Below are 15297 nucleotides of genomic sequence, written 5' to 3' on the forward strand. Positions count from 1 at the left end.
ACCACTATTTTACCCATCTATATTTACAAAGTCAATTGAGGGAACAAGGGCAGGCAGTTGACAGCAAGCTGAAAAATGACAGTAACCCTGAAGCAGAAGGTTAAGGGCATAGCACTGAGATCCAAGAGACAATAATCTTAAAGATAACTGTGTTAGCTTTCCCTTTATGTTAGCCAAGCAATTTCAGGGTGAAATTTAGGAACAAAGAAAGGGAAGGGAAGCCCACCCATCCCACTCCACCCATCCAAAACAGCACAGTTCCCAATATAACCATATAACCTAGTTTGTCTAAAATCACTCAGAGAGCTCCCTAGAGCTGAGCAGGCAAACACGGGGTCTGCAAATACTTACCCAGAAAGGTCTTGACATTGCACTTGAGCATTCGACACCACTGAATGACAAGATCTACTCCCTCAGGGGGAAAAGGGCTGCCTGGATCAAGCTCTTGAACCTGTTCTACCACATGCTCAGGACCGTGGAAAGAGGCATCTGCCAGAGCTACCAGCTCTAGCCCTGCTAAGCTCCAAGTGAGCAGTGCCCGGCGCATGGGTGTGTTGCCATAGAGACGACGGGAACGCTGGATGTAGATTTCAATGTTTTTGCGTTCCAAAGAGGCATAGAGCTCCTCAATTTTGCGGGCAGGCAATAACTCCCCATGCTGCTTCCGAAGGGCGGCCACTTTGGCATCCAGTAGCTGCAGTCTTTTGGCACTCTCCTTACTTTCATCCTTCATCAGCTCATAGTTATCATGAAGTTTCACCTCAAAAATATCATCCAAGAAAACCCATGAGAAGTGCTGAACCTTTAAGAGTAGATCAGGTGGGAGCGGGACAGGGCCTGGAGAGGCCCAAGCATGAGTCCCTCGATGCAGTCCCTTCAGCCACTTCTGAACTCCCACAGCCTCATCTAGAGTTCGAGAAAAGTCATACTGATAAGGAAACTCCACTGAGACTGAGCCGAGGGAGAGAAGCCAAACACGGTTCCGGAGGGTCTGCAGCGCAGGGAAGGGGTTCCGGTGGAGGATCATCTCTTCCAGCTCAGGCAGCAGCTGCACCTCCACCTCCTTGAAGTTGAAGATACTATTGCCATCAAAGCCAGCTGCCAGCTCAGGACAGTATGCCTGCAAGGAACCTCCATGCCGGCTCAGTGACACACTCTCTGCAGCCAGGGTAATGAACTTATCCTCAGCTACAAAAGCTGTGAGTTTGGCTGTGCTCACCTCCAGGGTTAGGTTTAGCAGCCGCTTTGAGGGTAATGGTTCAGGGGCACGGCCTTCTAGCTCAGAAATGGTTCCTGAAGTCTCTAGTGCAAGGGATGGTACAGTCTCAGGAAACACAGTGGCTCTTAGTAGGTCTCGGCACTGTAGAGTGGCCACGATATGCTGGTACAGGTACATGTGATCTGGGGGACTCCAAAGTAAGGTCAGCCCTGCACCACACTGAACCTTTAGGGAGCAGAAGAAAAGGATCTGTCAATTACCATGTCATAAAACAGTAGAGATGGCAAAAGATTATGACACATGCATACCTGGCTCAAGAACCATCTCCACCCAGAAGTTGTTCCTGAGTAACCACATTAATTACTGCCTTGCTTTGTTCCTGTTAGCACTAACGTGCTGAGCTAACAGTTGTTAGTGTCTTACATTTAAGAGCACTTACACTTTTCAAGTTCTCCTCACCTGGATTCTAAATTGTCTGAAAATAGGGACCATGTGTTTTCATTCTTTGGTATCTACCATAGTACACTCAGTATAGACAGCAGGTACTCAATAATATTATCATCTGCCTTCATGTTTCTGCTTATGAGTTACCTTTCTATCGGCAACTACACTGTCTAGTAACCACTGCAACAGTCAACTTGAAAATGTTTCATGAATTGATTGCATCAATTTAATTCTCAAAATATAGCATAATAAAGTACTGAGCACACAAGTCAATATGGCAGCTGACTTATGTAAAAGTATGCGTCAAGGAGGGAGTAGTGTCTTTGTCAGCTGGAAAAACAAAGTCAGGGGCTGGGCGCAGTGGCTCATGCCTGTAATCCCAGCACTTTGGGAGGCTGAGGCGGGTGGATCATGAGGTCTGAAGATTGAGACTATCCTGGCTAACATGGTGAAACCCCGTCTCTACTAAAAAAATTAGCCGGGCATGGTGGCGGGCGCCTGTAGTCCCAGCTGCTCGGGAGGCTGAGGCAGGAGAATGGCGTGAACCCGGGAGGCAGAGCTTGCAGTGAGCTGAGATTGCGCCACTGCACTCCAGCCTGGGCAACACAGCGAAACTCCATCTCAAGAAAAAAATAAGTAAATAAAAATAAAAAATAAAAACAAAGTCAGTTCTGAATAGCTAAGTGGACAGAGAAAAGTAAAATTCCAGGACAGAAAATTCTCAAGTTCTAGTCTCTAAAAAGGAAACTCTTCCGTTTCCAAAGGTGAAGTCTGACAAAGAGGAAAACGCCCACCCTCCTCCTAAGAGGGTCCCATGTCCATCTGTTACCCTGAGGATAAAGATACTGGAAAGCCTCTCAAAACCTGCCACTGCCTCTATCATCTGACTCCTTCCAGTCTTTTGATGGGCTGAGGGCTTCAGCAAAATGACCCCAGGTCATTATTTTTAAAAAGCCCCTTATTTTTCAGAGATGCATAGTGAAACATTTATAGTGGAAATTATATATGTCTGATACCTACTTACCTACTTCAAAATAATCCCAGAGCCTGAGGCAGGGGAAATTGGTGGGAGTATAATTAAAAGATATTGGTCATGAATTGGTAATTATTGAACCTTGGTATACAAAGCTTATATATTCCCTCTAGTTTTGCATGTATTTTAAATTCCACAAAAAGTTAAAAACATAAGAGTTAGAAAAAATAAACAAAATCAGGTGTCATACTTCTCATGAAACCAGTTTCACAACATGAGTTAAAAAGAGAGGCTGGGCATGGTGGCTCACACCTGTAATCCCAGCACTTTCGAAGGCCAAGATAGGAGGATTGTTTGAGCCCAGCAGTTTAAGACCAGTCTGGGCAACATGTGAGACTCTGTTTTGGGAAAAGACAAGGAAAAAAAAAAAAAGACAGAGAAAGGGTCTAAGCTGAGGGAAAAACCAGCCTGGCCCCACCTCTCCACAGGAACATTACCTCCAGAGAGCGGATGCTGCTGTGATAGGTGATGGAGATCATGGAAAGGCTGAGCACTGGGGTAGGGATGTCAGGGGCCTTGCAACAGGGTTGCATCTTTTCTGTGACTGATTTCACCAGCGCTAACACAAGTCCTTGAATTCCCACAGTGGAGGTCTCTGCACTGCCCAGGATAGTCAGGGTGTCCAGTCGTACCTCTGAAGCACCTAATAACCAGAAACCATGTCAGCCTTGGTTCCCAGCTCTCAAAGGGCAACAAAAGTCCTCACTCGCCTTTCTCACTTATTCCCTTAATTATCTTTATTCCTCATGCCTCCCTAAGTTCATTCCTTAGGTTTTAAGGAAACTTTCCCTTTCCTTTCTTAACCTAACTGGATTTGGCAGAGCCAAAGAAGTTCCTTAACTCCTACAAATTGCACAGAGACATACCATTTACTCTCTAGAACTAAACACACAAGGAAATAAAAAGCTATATGGATCTCTCTTGACTAGATTAAGGTTGTCTTTTTATGTCTTGCTTAGTACTTGCCTTTCATAAGCCCTTAAGAAATATCAAGAAGCCTGATATTTATGCAAGACTTTCAAGCATCTCATGCCTCTAATTTAGAAAAATTCCAGGCCGAGCGCGGTGGCTCACGCTTGTAATCCCAGCACTTTGGGAGGCTGAGGTGGGCGGATCACGAGGTCAGGAGATCGAGACCACAGTGAAACCCCGTCTCTACTAAAAATACAAAAAACTAGCCGGGCGTGGTGGCGGGCGCCTGTAGTCCCAGCTACTCAGGAGGCTGAGGCAGAAGAATGGCATGAACCCAGAAGGCGGAGCTTGCAGTGAGCCGAGATGGCGCCACTGCACTCCAGCCTGGGCTACAGAGGGAGATTCTGTCTCCAAAAAAAAAAAAAAAAGAAAAAGAAAATTCCAGCTCAGCAGCTTCATCAAATGAGAAAGAGCAGACTAAACCAATATAATCTGCTTAGGTTACACACTACACACTTCAGTATATTTATTTACTTATATTATTTTATTTTTTGGAGATGGAGTCTCGCTCTTTTGCCCAGGATAGAGTGCAGTGACACCATCTCAGCTCACTGCAAATTCTGCCTCCCAGGTTGAAGTGATTCTCCTGCCTCAGTCTCCCAAGTAGCACACTTCAGCATAGACTCCTTGTCCCACTTACCAACCAAGGCAGAAAGGGTGAACAAATTCATGTCTTCGACCTTCAAGTCCACTTTCCACAGTAATGACACAGATTCCCCAAATGAAGAGTGCCTAGAGACAGCTGACTTCCCAGATTGTGGACCCATCAGGGATAAGATACGAGACAGACACTGGGCACAGGTATCTGATGCTTCCACCTGAAGTCCTCGAATGGTACAATCAAGAAAGAGGGTATCTGACTGGGTGCTGGACAGGCCCAGAGGCTGGTTATAGCTACCCTAGAGAAGAAGCAGACGGATTCCATTAGAAGTATGGAGGCGCACAGTTTTATAATTCCCTAATGCACTTCCTGCTGCCAAAAGGATGCTCAGTGCTCTGATGCATGACAGGATGAGGAAAGCTGTGCAGGCCCCTATTCACCAAAGCCCCCACCTACCTGTAGCGTGAAGGAGTCCAGAACAAGCGCCTCACCCCAAACATGCATATTGGGTGGGTGTGGTGCCCGCTGAATGTGGGAGTCACTGCCCACACGCCAGCAGAGGTGGTCTACAGTCAGGACACCCCGCTGATGGATGCTTTGTGGCCTGAGGTGCTGGTAATCTGAACAATAGTGAGAAAGAGGGATTGCATGGAACCACTGTGGCCATGAATTGGGCCTAGCTCCATTAATGGACAGATTCTTGTTCCTCTTCCATCTGAGAGCCTTACCCAGAGAGACAGAATTGAATCCCAAGGCAAAAGGCGGTGTATCTCCAAGTTGAATGGAAATGTTGACATTGGAGATGGAGGTGCTAAAGATGATGGGAGCCAGGATTTGGGGGAAGGTTCTGCATAGGGACAAAACATCATTATTTGGTAAGAAAAGAACTGCAGCTTCCTATCATGGAACAGTTTCTGAAGCTCTTAAAATCAGAGTGAGAATTTAGAGTTTTATTGTGATTCTTAGGATGGGATACACCTAGAAGATAAAAGGCTGAACTCATCAGTTTATTGCTAGTCTTAACGGTAATCTGCAGGAACCCCAGAAAGATATTAGGTTGACTCACATAAAATTGTCATTTTCATAGGCCAAATACAATGAACACCAGCAATATCACATGCTTGAACCTAAAATAACCAAGAAGCATCACTTCTAAACCATAACCTTAAGTTCTCTGTGCAGCACAATAGAAGCACTACACAAAGACATGACTGCCACCTTACAATCTAAGGCAGACAAGACAAAGACATTCCTTATCATTTAAGTTCAGTTCAACAAACATTTATTTTGTATAAAACACTATGCTAAGCACCAAGGACATAAAAACAAAGAGGACAACATTCTGCCATCAAGGAGTCTAGTCTAATAGGAAAGATACATAAAACAGGATTGCTGTTGAGACTCAGATTTGAGGAGGTCAAACAACCAAATACATATTTAACACAAGATGCCACTTTGGACCAAAAGAATCCCAGAGAATCCAAATGATAAGATGGTGGCTGAAAAAGATCAGACTGACCTTTTTTTCCTTTGCTTAAGAACAGGTGAACTAGACCCTTGGGTTTCCAGTGCTAGCAGGTGCAGCCAGTGAGAGAATTCCTGGTGCCGGTAGTGAATGATGCAAGTGTTCAGAACTAGGGAGGCTGAGAGGTCAATGGTGGTCACCTGAAATAAGAAGACCAGAACTGTGGGCTTGGGTTTTATTTCACAAACTCATAATGAAATAATGTAGCGGGAAAGCAGAGAAAGGAACAATTCTTGGTACCACAATCACCACACCTGCACACTAGCCTTGAGGGAGCTGAGGCAGACAATGCGCTGGCGACTCTGGGACAGCAACAACCCATCTGTAAGAGGCCAGAGGACAGATCAGAGGAGAGCACTGGAAGGGCAAGAGGTAAAACTGGGAGAGGGTCAGAAGCCTGCAAAGGGATAAACAGACTGTCATCAAAACTTGTGAGCTGGGGCTATTTCCTCTCAGTATGTTCCCTCCTTCCGCTCCCCAGTTACACTGAGATTAGATTAAGGACTCCACATGGGGCATGAGCAAAGAGAGTATCTAGTCCTCCCATTGTCGCTCAGTACCAGTACCCCAACCCATGAACCTTCCAGCAGGAGTTCAGTGCTCATCTGTGCCATATCGGAGTTTGCTGTGAAGCTTCGAAGAGGCAGCTGATCCTCATCACGGTGGTACAGGAACTGCAGCAGCTTCAGAGTCCAAGTCAGGTGCCTGGACCAAGAAAGATTCTGGCTCAGGAAGATGTGGAATGCCATTCCTACTTATTTTATTTTTATTTTTTAAAAACAATTATTTTTTGGCCGGTGCAGTGGTTCACGCCTATAATCCCAGCACTTCGGGAGGCCAAGGCAGGGGGATCACGAGGTCAGCAGACCGAGACCATCCTGGCCAACACAGTGAAACCCCACCTCTACTAAAATACAAAAAATTAGCCGGACGTGGTGGCACGCGCCTATAGTCCCAGCTACTTGGGAGGCTGAGGCAGGAGAATCGCTTGAACCTGGGAGGCGCAGGTTGCAGTGAGCCAAGATTGGACCACTGTACTCAGGCCTGGGCAACAGGGCAAGACTCCATCTCAAAACTGGTAATAATTTTTTTTTTTTTTATTCTTCCCACACTACATGGATGTAACCATTTCTACTTCCTTTCTCCCCATAGACAAGCTCAGCAACTACTAGGCTGGTTACAGAGATACCATCATACAGCTCCCACTATCACTCTCCCATCTTCTGTGTCAGGAGAAACCTCACCTCTTTTGACTATTCATGGACAATACCACGCTTGTGTTCTCCATCTTAACCTTGACCTGGTCTGGCAGCTGCTGGAGGAGGAACAGGCCAGGCAGAGTTGGCTCAACCAAGTTCTCTGTCACCTCTGAAAATACGAATGAATAACACGAGAACCATCAATTCTTAACACTCTCAATTCTTCCGAAATGCCCTGGCCTCTATGGCCAAATCCTCCCACATAAAATAGGCTAAGCAAATGCCTAAGCTGGATGGACCACAAGGCGAATGCCCCAGAGATCCAGGCACCTGCTGTACTTCTCCAGTCTCTAAAAACTTAAGGAGTACAAGGAGCAGGTTGGTAAATGAAAAGAATGTGGACCTTAGGGCCAAATAATTTAAACCTCATTTTTACTACCAACTAGCTGTATGACTTCAGTCAAGTTACCTAGCTAACCTTCCTAGGCTTCAGTTTCCTTATTTGTGAAGTGCTGAGGATTTAGTGAGAGAATATATAGTCATCCCTTGGTGTCCTTGGAGCTTTGGTTCCAGGACCCCCTGCAGATACCAAAGTCCGCACATACTCAAGTCCAGCAGTCGGCCCTATGGGAACTCGTGTATACAAAAAGTCAGCCCTCCATATCAGTGAGTTTCATATCCTGCAAATATTGCATTTTCCATTCACATTTGGTTGTGGATGCAGAATACACACATATGGAGAGCCAACTGTATTTATTGAAAAAAATCCACATATAAGTGGATCCACACAGCTCAAACCTGTGTTGTTCAATGGTCAACTGTATATAAAACACATAGTACGAGGCCGGGCATGATGGCTCACGCCTGTAATCCCAGCACTTTGGGAGGCCGAGGTGGGTGGATCACGAGGTCAGGAGATCGAGACCATCCTGGCTAACATGGTGAAACCCCATCTCCGCTAAAAAATATAAAAATTAGTCAGGCATGGTGGCAGGCGCCTGTAATCCCAGCTACTCAGGAGACTGAGGCAGGAGAATTGCTTGAACCCGGAAGGTAGAGGTTGCAGTGAGCCGAGATCATGTCATTGCACTCTAGCCTAGTGAGAGAGCAAGACTCCATCTTTTAAAAAGAAAAAAAAAAACTCATAGTACAAGCCTAACTCATGACAGGTGCACACTTAATGTTAGTTCTGCCACTCAGCACAAGCAAATGCTCTATTTCCTCTAACTATCCTTATGGTCAAAGTTCATGGTGACTAGTGAATCACATCTAAGTTAAGTAGTGAGACCACTATTTTTTTCTACTTCCAAAACAATCCCTGAGAACAAGGCAGTCAAGAAGCTCAATGACTGGGGCTTTACCTGAACAGGGAACAGGCTTAGATGCTAGGCTTGGGCCCTGGCACAGCAATTGGCTCTGGAAGAGGCCCTCATGCAGCTCAGCATGGAGTGTCCACACATCCACAGTGATAGCCGTGAGATGCCGACTGCTAATGCCCACCTTTAGACACAGGTCCAGGGCCAGTGAGAGCTCCACTAGGCAGGTGTCCTCCTGTGGGGATGACAAGCCTCTAAGGTGTATGTAAGAAGGTTTGGAAGTTTTAGGTCAAAATGTGATCTGGAACACTGGGTACTGACTTGAGGGAACCCCCTAAGGTCACAGAACCCAGAATGCAAGCCCTAAGCTCCTTCACACTTTATGCTCAGGAGGAAATGAGGCATCTGAATGATCATGGCATACTTACCAGCTGACCACTCTTTAGAACTTTGCTGTTGATCTTACATAAGCTCACCTCACAGATTAGCCTGGGAAAGGAAAAAAATTAAGAGCACTTGGCCCCTTTCCTCACCATTTACCTCCAGTCAAGCTCTGTTGGCTACAAGGGACAAAGCAAGTGGAAATGTCTAATCTTAGCATCTCCTCAAACTGCACAGAATGAGAACTTAAAACCTTGATAAGGAGGCCCTGAAGCAACTCTAAGGCAAGAATGGGACGGCTAGATCCTCTGTTCCCCAGTGCTTACCTTTTCCCATCACTATCCAAAAGAAATCTGCTTCTACTGATCTGAATATGCCATAAGGACTCAGAAGTATCCACCTTGAGAACCATGATGTTTATAGCATCTACATGAATGGAGAATAGCTGGAAGGAAGAAGCAAGGATGAACAATAATTAACGTTAAGGAACTGCCCTTCCCTTCCAGATGAGAAAGAGGGGCAGCTCTTAGTATTATGTCCTAAAAATAGTAGAAAAATCTACCCATAACTCCAAAGCCAACCATGCCAAAGTACAGTCCAGGACAGTGGGAGAAGTCTCACTTGGCAGAAGATCTTCAATAAGGATGGGCTGAAGGACAGTTCCTTTTGATCCACCCCAGCACTCTGGGAGAATGGGGCAGACAGGCCAGAAACTTTCTGTAGGTCCGTTCTGATACGCACTTCTCCAAAGCACAATGCCACATAGTGTCTGCCCAGAAGAGAAATATCTCACTGCCACCAGGTCCATCCGTCCCATAGCAATCTATTCCCCACCCTCACATGCACTTTCTCATCCTTCCTAGAAACACAGCTCAAATCACAGAGATCAGTTTCATAGCAGTTATCAATATCTGTCTCACAAGATAATGGCACCCAGGCTAACAGGAAGACTTCAGCAACAACCTCCCTTCCTCCTTGGATTGTGAGGCCTCTGTAGAAGAGTCTCACTCTGCAAACACCAACTCCAAAATACTCCTCTAGGGGAGAAGTGAAAATATAGGGTACTCACGGAAGATCATGGCTAAGGAGTTTGCTGGAAATCCACAGGTTATCAATTTCCTAAAACAGTGAGGGAGAAAGCTGTGTGCTAGCTGCTGAAAAGCAACGAGCAGCTTGACAAGCCAGGAAAGGTTCTGGATTATTAGAATTTCTCTTTCATAGGCATGTTGCCTTGAATCCCCTCTTAAATTAGAACAGTAAACTCTTCAATTTCCTGTTATCTTTCTTCTGTATCTTTGTTATGTGCCCTAGACACTCTGTGTCCTATAAACATTTTTAACTGAACAATTTGCATCAATCCCAGCATTCTCCAACTAGCTCTAAGATCATCTTGGCAAAGAAATGGTAAGGCTGTCATTAACTAGAAAAGCCACCAGGATTTCTTTTTTTAAAAAAAGGAAATTAAGAGTTTAAATTCAGTTGGATCAACGCTACACATATCCAGGGTTTCCCAGAACTCACCACTGTTTGCTGGTGTTGCTGAAACTTAAGACTGACATTCTGGATCCAAAAAAAGCGGAAGGAGCCAATCTTTAGCTCCGCCTGCAGCTTCCGCTGACACCACTTGGTGGCCAACCGGACCACAAGCCACCTGCAGAAAAATTCCTGTTAATTCATAGAACCTTCTTCCAATGATGGTTCCCCTCACCCCTTGCTGGTCTTACAAAGCCTTGCAAAAGGTCGTGTCCTGAAACTGGATCTGAGCAACTCTCCTTTCTTCCAAAGCACCACTCTGTCATATACATTCAGCCACGCTGATCAAGATCCTAGCTCCCGACTGACCCCTCCACCCAGATGAAACCAGAAACTCCACCCTCTAAGTTGGAGACAAAAAAAAAAAAAAAAAAAAAAATTCCCTCAAATTGTTAGGAATCCTAGAGGCAGAGAGAGAAGGCCCCAGCAGGAGTCAAAGCGGAGGCGGCTCTGTTAGTTGTGCCATCACACTCCCTAGACGGTCTCTGTCTCCTGTCCCCAGCCTCCAGACGGTCGGTATCCGCGAGAAGGCCCTTTGAGGTCAGACCCGGCAGCTCGAATGCTGTTCTCCCCAGACCGATGCTGCAGGTGCCCTTCGCGCTTGGCTAAGAGGACTTTCAGGGGAGGGTGGAGGGGGAAAGGGAGGCCACTGAACCAGGCCCCTTCCTCACACTCCTATTCAGTTCCTGGCCTCAGCATTTCCTCAGGCCCCGCCCGCTTCCTTAGTCTCCCCAACTCGCAGCCCATCCCCGGCAGCTCGGGCCACGCGCCTCCTCACGATCCCTCCACTCGCCGCGCGCCCCCTCCCTCGACCCTACCCACTCTGCCTCCCGCGCCTCAGTAAGGCGCGCGCCCCCTCCGCAGTCCTTCTTCCTCCTCTCCGCCCCCTCCCTCCCGCCGCCGCCGCCGCCGCAGCTGGGAGCCCCTCACCGGCCTAGAAAGAGGGCGCTAAGCGCAACCAGCAGCAAGACCAACAGCGCGGAGAAGAGCAGAGGCATTTAGGTCCGGGTCCGGCCCGGCTTGGCCCAGGCCCCCGCCATGCCGGGCCCCGACGCCGGATCCGCTCAGCGCCGCCGCGGGCCGACCAGCCTCGCGCGCAGGAGAAACGCTGAGCGAGGACGCGTAAGTGCGCACGCGAGCCTCGCCTTCCGCAGCCCGCCAGCCAACCAACGGCCTCCCTCCCCAGCCCTGCCCCGCCCCAAGACCCGGCAGGGCCGACGGGCTGCGTGCGCGAGGAGCGGGCGTGGCTCCCGGAAGAGGGCGCAAGGGAGCCCACCAAGAGCTGACACACGCACCGGGCGCACCCCGCGGTGACCGGAATCGCGGGGCTCCGGGACCCGCGGGTGTCGGAGTCCGGGCCCACTCCCTGGGCTGGCGGTGGACCTGGCTGACTCATTTCGGTCCGCTGAGCTCACTTTGAGGGGAGTTGGAGTTCGCCTGGCCACTTAGGCCTGGACTCAGGGTTCTGCGTAAGTTACACCCCTGGTCAGATGGTAGCACTCCCATCTTATTCAAGATCCGGTTTGAAAATTACTGGGGCAGAAACTAGGAGGTAATTAAAAGGCCTCAAAAATCCCGCCTCATTCCATCCACAGAGAAAACTAATGAGGTGTTTGTTTTTTGTTTTTTGTTTTTTTGAGACGAGGACTCGCTCCGTTGCCCAATCTGGTCTCGAACTCCTGCAGGCTCAAGGGATCCTCCTGCCTCAGCCTCCTGAGTAGCTCGGACTAAAGACCCGTGTCACGGTTCCTGGCCAATGAGTCTTTACTTCATTTACTGTTTGCACACTGTTCTGGTCAATCTACTTATGGCATGAACTAGGCCCTGATGGAGGAGACGGGGAAGATACTGCAGAAGTAGTGTATATTGTTCTTGCCCTTTAGCAAAAAATAGTTTATCTGGGAAGCAAGCATAATTACATAAAATAGACAATACATAGTCAGTTTTGCCTGCTTCCTTCTCTGTAAAATAGTTTATCTGGGAAGCAAACATAATTACCTAAAATAGACAATACATAGTTTTGCCTGCTTCCTTCTCTGTAAAATAGTTTATCTGGGAAGCAAACATAATTACCTAAAATAGACAATACATAGCTTTGCCTGCTTCCTTCTCTGTAAAATGAGAGAACAGGACAAAGGTCCCTCAGAGTTACTGTGCTGCTAAGGATCAGTATCTGAATGATGATCTACTGATACAGCACAAGCTAAGGAAATCCTGAGGATTTCAAAATAGGTATTATGGAGTAGGTCATGTCTCTTTTCATACCCCTTCACTCCCACGTCCTAATCTCCATATATCCTTCAAGATTTTACTCAGAGCCTCTTTTTGGCTCCCTCAGATAAAACACCATTTCATCTTTCACCTGTGTGTTGCCCAGAGTTGCTTTTGCTCCTCTGATTGGTTTCCTCCCTTATCTATTCCTCTCATCAGTGATTTCACATCTCCCCAAGAGCTCCAACGCTGTTTCAAGGTCATACACTATATTTGCATCATCTTCCTTGTAATCTGCAGCCTTCCCCCATGGTATGTCCTCTGAATGCTCTGGGAAGGCCCAATTCACTGAAAACCTCTGTCCAAGTCAAGGAGGGGTGCCGTGCAACACATATCCCTACTCTGGTTCATCTTATCCAATCTGTTTATTGAGCCAAGATTCCTATCACTTCTTTCCTTCTCCCTAGACTGTTACCAGCCCTACTCCCAACCATCTCATAGCCTAAAATGTTGATTTTATCATTTGTCTATTTCTTTCTGGAGAGATCTTAAGGGATCAACACAAGTGAAGTGGAATAAAGGCAGGGAGTTGGGGGTGGGGGGATGGTTCAGGCAACAGTGGAGTTCAACCAATTCATAGCCTCCATTTATTGAGACCACAAATCCTTGTAAAAGAGACCGAGTCTTTTAACGTCACAGGCCATGTTTGGCACAAAAATGGGGTCTCTAAATGTTCAACATTAACAAAGCAAACAGAAAAAAAAAAGAACAAAACCCGGAAGTTTCTAAAAATAAAAACGCCTGCTAGTCACTGAAATTCCAGCAGATGGCAGCCATCTCTGTTCACCAATATCATGACTGAAAGCTACAGGAGCAAATTTTCTGTAATTGACACAGGAAAGGAGGAAATCAGGTAGGCAGAGGACAAAAGTGGTTTTTTTTTTTTTTTTTTTTTTTTTTTTGAGACGGAGTCTCGCTCTGTCGCCCAGGCTGGAGTGCAGTGGCGCGATCTCGGCTCACTGCAAGCTCCGCCTCCCGGGTTCACGCCATTCTCCTGCCTCAGCCTCCCGAGTAGCTGGGACTACAGGCGCCCACAACCGCGCCCGGCTAATTTTTTGTATTTTTAGTAGAGACGGGGTTTCACCGTGTTAGCCAGGATGGTCTCGATCTCCTGACCTTGTGATCCGCCCGCCTCGGCCTCCCAAAGTGCTGGGATTACAGGCGTGAGCCACCGCACCCGGCCAAAAGTGGTTTTCTATCCACCTTTTTGGAGAAATATATATCTACGTTTGTCCAAAAACCAGGATTTGTTTTCCAAAAGCTAAACACAATTGTAGTGCACTTAAAAAAACCTGAGTCAGAAACAGCTGGATTCCTATTCCAAAATGATTTATTAGTTTTTATTTTATTTTATTTTATTTTTGAGACGGAGTCTCACGCTGTTGCCCAGGCTGGAGTGCAGTGGCGCCATCTCGGCTCACTGCAAGCTCCGCCTCCTGGGTTCACGCCATTCTCCTGCCTCAGCCTCCTGAGTAGCTGGGACTACAGGCGCCCGCCACCGCGCCCGGCTAATTTTTTGTATTTTTAGTAGAGACGGGGTTTCACTGTGGTCTCGATCTCCTGACCTTGTGATCCGCCCGCCTCGGCCTCCCAAAGTGCTGGGATTACAGGCTTGAGCCACCGCGCCCGGCCGATTTATTAGTTTTTTTGTTTTTTTTTTTGAGACGGAGTCTCGCTCTGTCGCCCAGACTGGAGTGCAGTGGCGCGATCTCGGCTCACTGCAAGCTCCGCCTCCCGGATTCACGCCATTCTCCTGCCTCAGCCTCCGGAGTAGCTGGGACTACAGGCGCCCGCCACCACGCCCGGCTAATTTCTTTTTGTATTTTTAGTAGAGACGGGGTTTCACCGTGTTAGCCAGGATGGTCTCGATCTCCTGACCTCGTGATCCGCCCGCCTCGGCCTCCCAAAGTGCTGGGATTACAGGCTTGAGCCACCGCGCCCGGCCCGATTTATTAGTTTTAAGAATTCAGGCCGGGCGCGGTGGCTCGTGCCTGTAACCCCAGCACTTTGGGAGGCCGAGGTGGGCGGATCACAAGGTCAGGAGTTCAAGACCAGCCTGGCCAATATGGTGAAACCCCGCCTCTACCAAAAAGACAAAAATTAGTCAGGTGTGGTGGCAGACGCCTGTAGGCCCAGCTACTCAGGAGGCTGAGGCAGGGGAATCACTTGAACCTGGGAGGCGGAGGTTGCAGTGAGCTGAGATTGCGCCACCGTACTCCAGTCTGGGCAACTGAGTGAGACTCCGTCTCAAAAAAAAAAAAAAAATTCAGGCAGTAAGCCAGGCATGGTAGCTCACCCCTGTAATCCCAGCACTTTGGGAAGCAACAGCATGAGGATCACTTGAACTCAGGAGTTCCAGACCAGCCTGGGTAACCTAGTGAGACCTCATCTCTAAGATAAATCAAAAACTGACATAGGAGGATCACTTGAGCCCGGGAGGTCAAGGCTGTAATAAGCCGTGATTGCGTCCTTCCTGCCTGGGTGACAGAGCAAAGACCTTGTCTCAAAAAAAAAAAAAAAAAAAAAAAAAAATTCAGGCAGTTATTCACCTTTTCTGCTGCACTGATAAAAATGCAGTATTACCCTATATGAATTCTGTGAAGATTAAATGAAGAGCTATAGGCCGGGCGCGGTGGCTCAAGCCTGTAATCCCAGCACTTTGGGAGGCCGAGACGGGCGGATCACGAGGTCAGGAGATCGAGACCATCCTGGCTAACACGGTGAGATCCCGTCTCTACTAAAAAATACAAAAAACTAGCCAGGCGAGGTGGCAGGCGCCTGTAGCCCCAGCTACTCGGGAGGC

The 15297-nt window shown here is 47.6% G+C and overlaps 1 protein-coding gene across 6 annotated transcripts in view; it reads right to left on the reverse strand.

Annotated features, from left to right (window-relative positions):
• KIAA0100 overlaps window positions 1-15297 on the reverse strand; it is a 37606-nt gene that overhangs the window by 21926 nt on the left and 383 nt on the right. Inside the window, exons 1-16 of one of the 6 annotated variants that reach the window (XM_015118846.3) lie at window positions 11154-11333; window positions 10212-10341; window positions 9760-9809; window positions 9312-9459; window positions 9017-9135; window positions 8738-8798; window positions 8355-8544; window positions 7039-7162; window positions 6375-6499; window positions 6049-6116; window positions 5789-5934; window positions 4998-5116; window positions 4726-4889; window positions 4309-4567; window positions 3134-3339; window positions 352-1444 (exon numbers count right to left, since the gene is read on the reverse strand). In XM_015118846.3, coding sequence (XP_014974332.2) covers window positions 352-1444; window positions 3134-3339; window positions 4309-4567; window positions 4726-4889; window positions 4998-5116; window positions 5789-5934; window positions 6049-6116; window positions 6375-6499; window positions 7039-7162; window positions 8355-8544; window positions 8738-8798; window positions 9017-9135; window positions 9312-9459; window positions 9760-9809; window positions 10212-10341; window positions 11154-11221 — 3070 coding nt within the window. In that variant the 5' untranslated portion in view covers window positions 11222-11333. 6 annotated transcript variants of the gene reach the window in all.

This window comes from Macaca mulatta, chromosome 16, assembly GCF_049350105.2.
Source record: "Macaca mulatta isolate MMU2019108-1 chromosome 16, T2T-MMU8v2.0, whole genome shotgun sequence".
Taxonomy (NCBI): Eukaryota; Metazoa; Chordata; class Mammalia; order Primates; family Cercopithecidae; genus Macaca; species Macaca mulatta.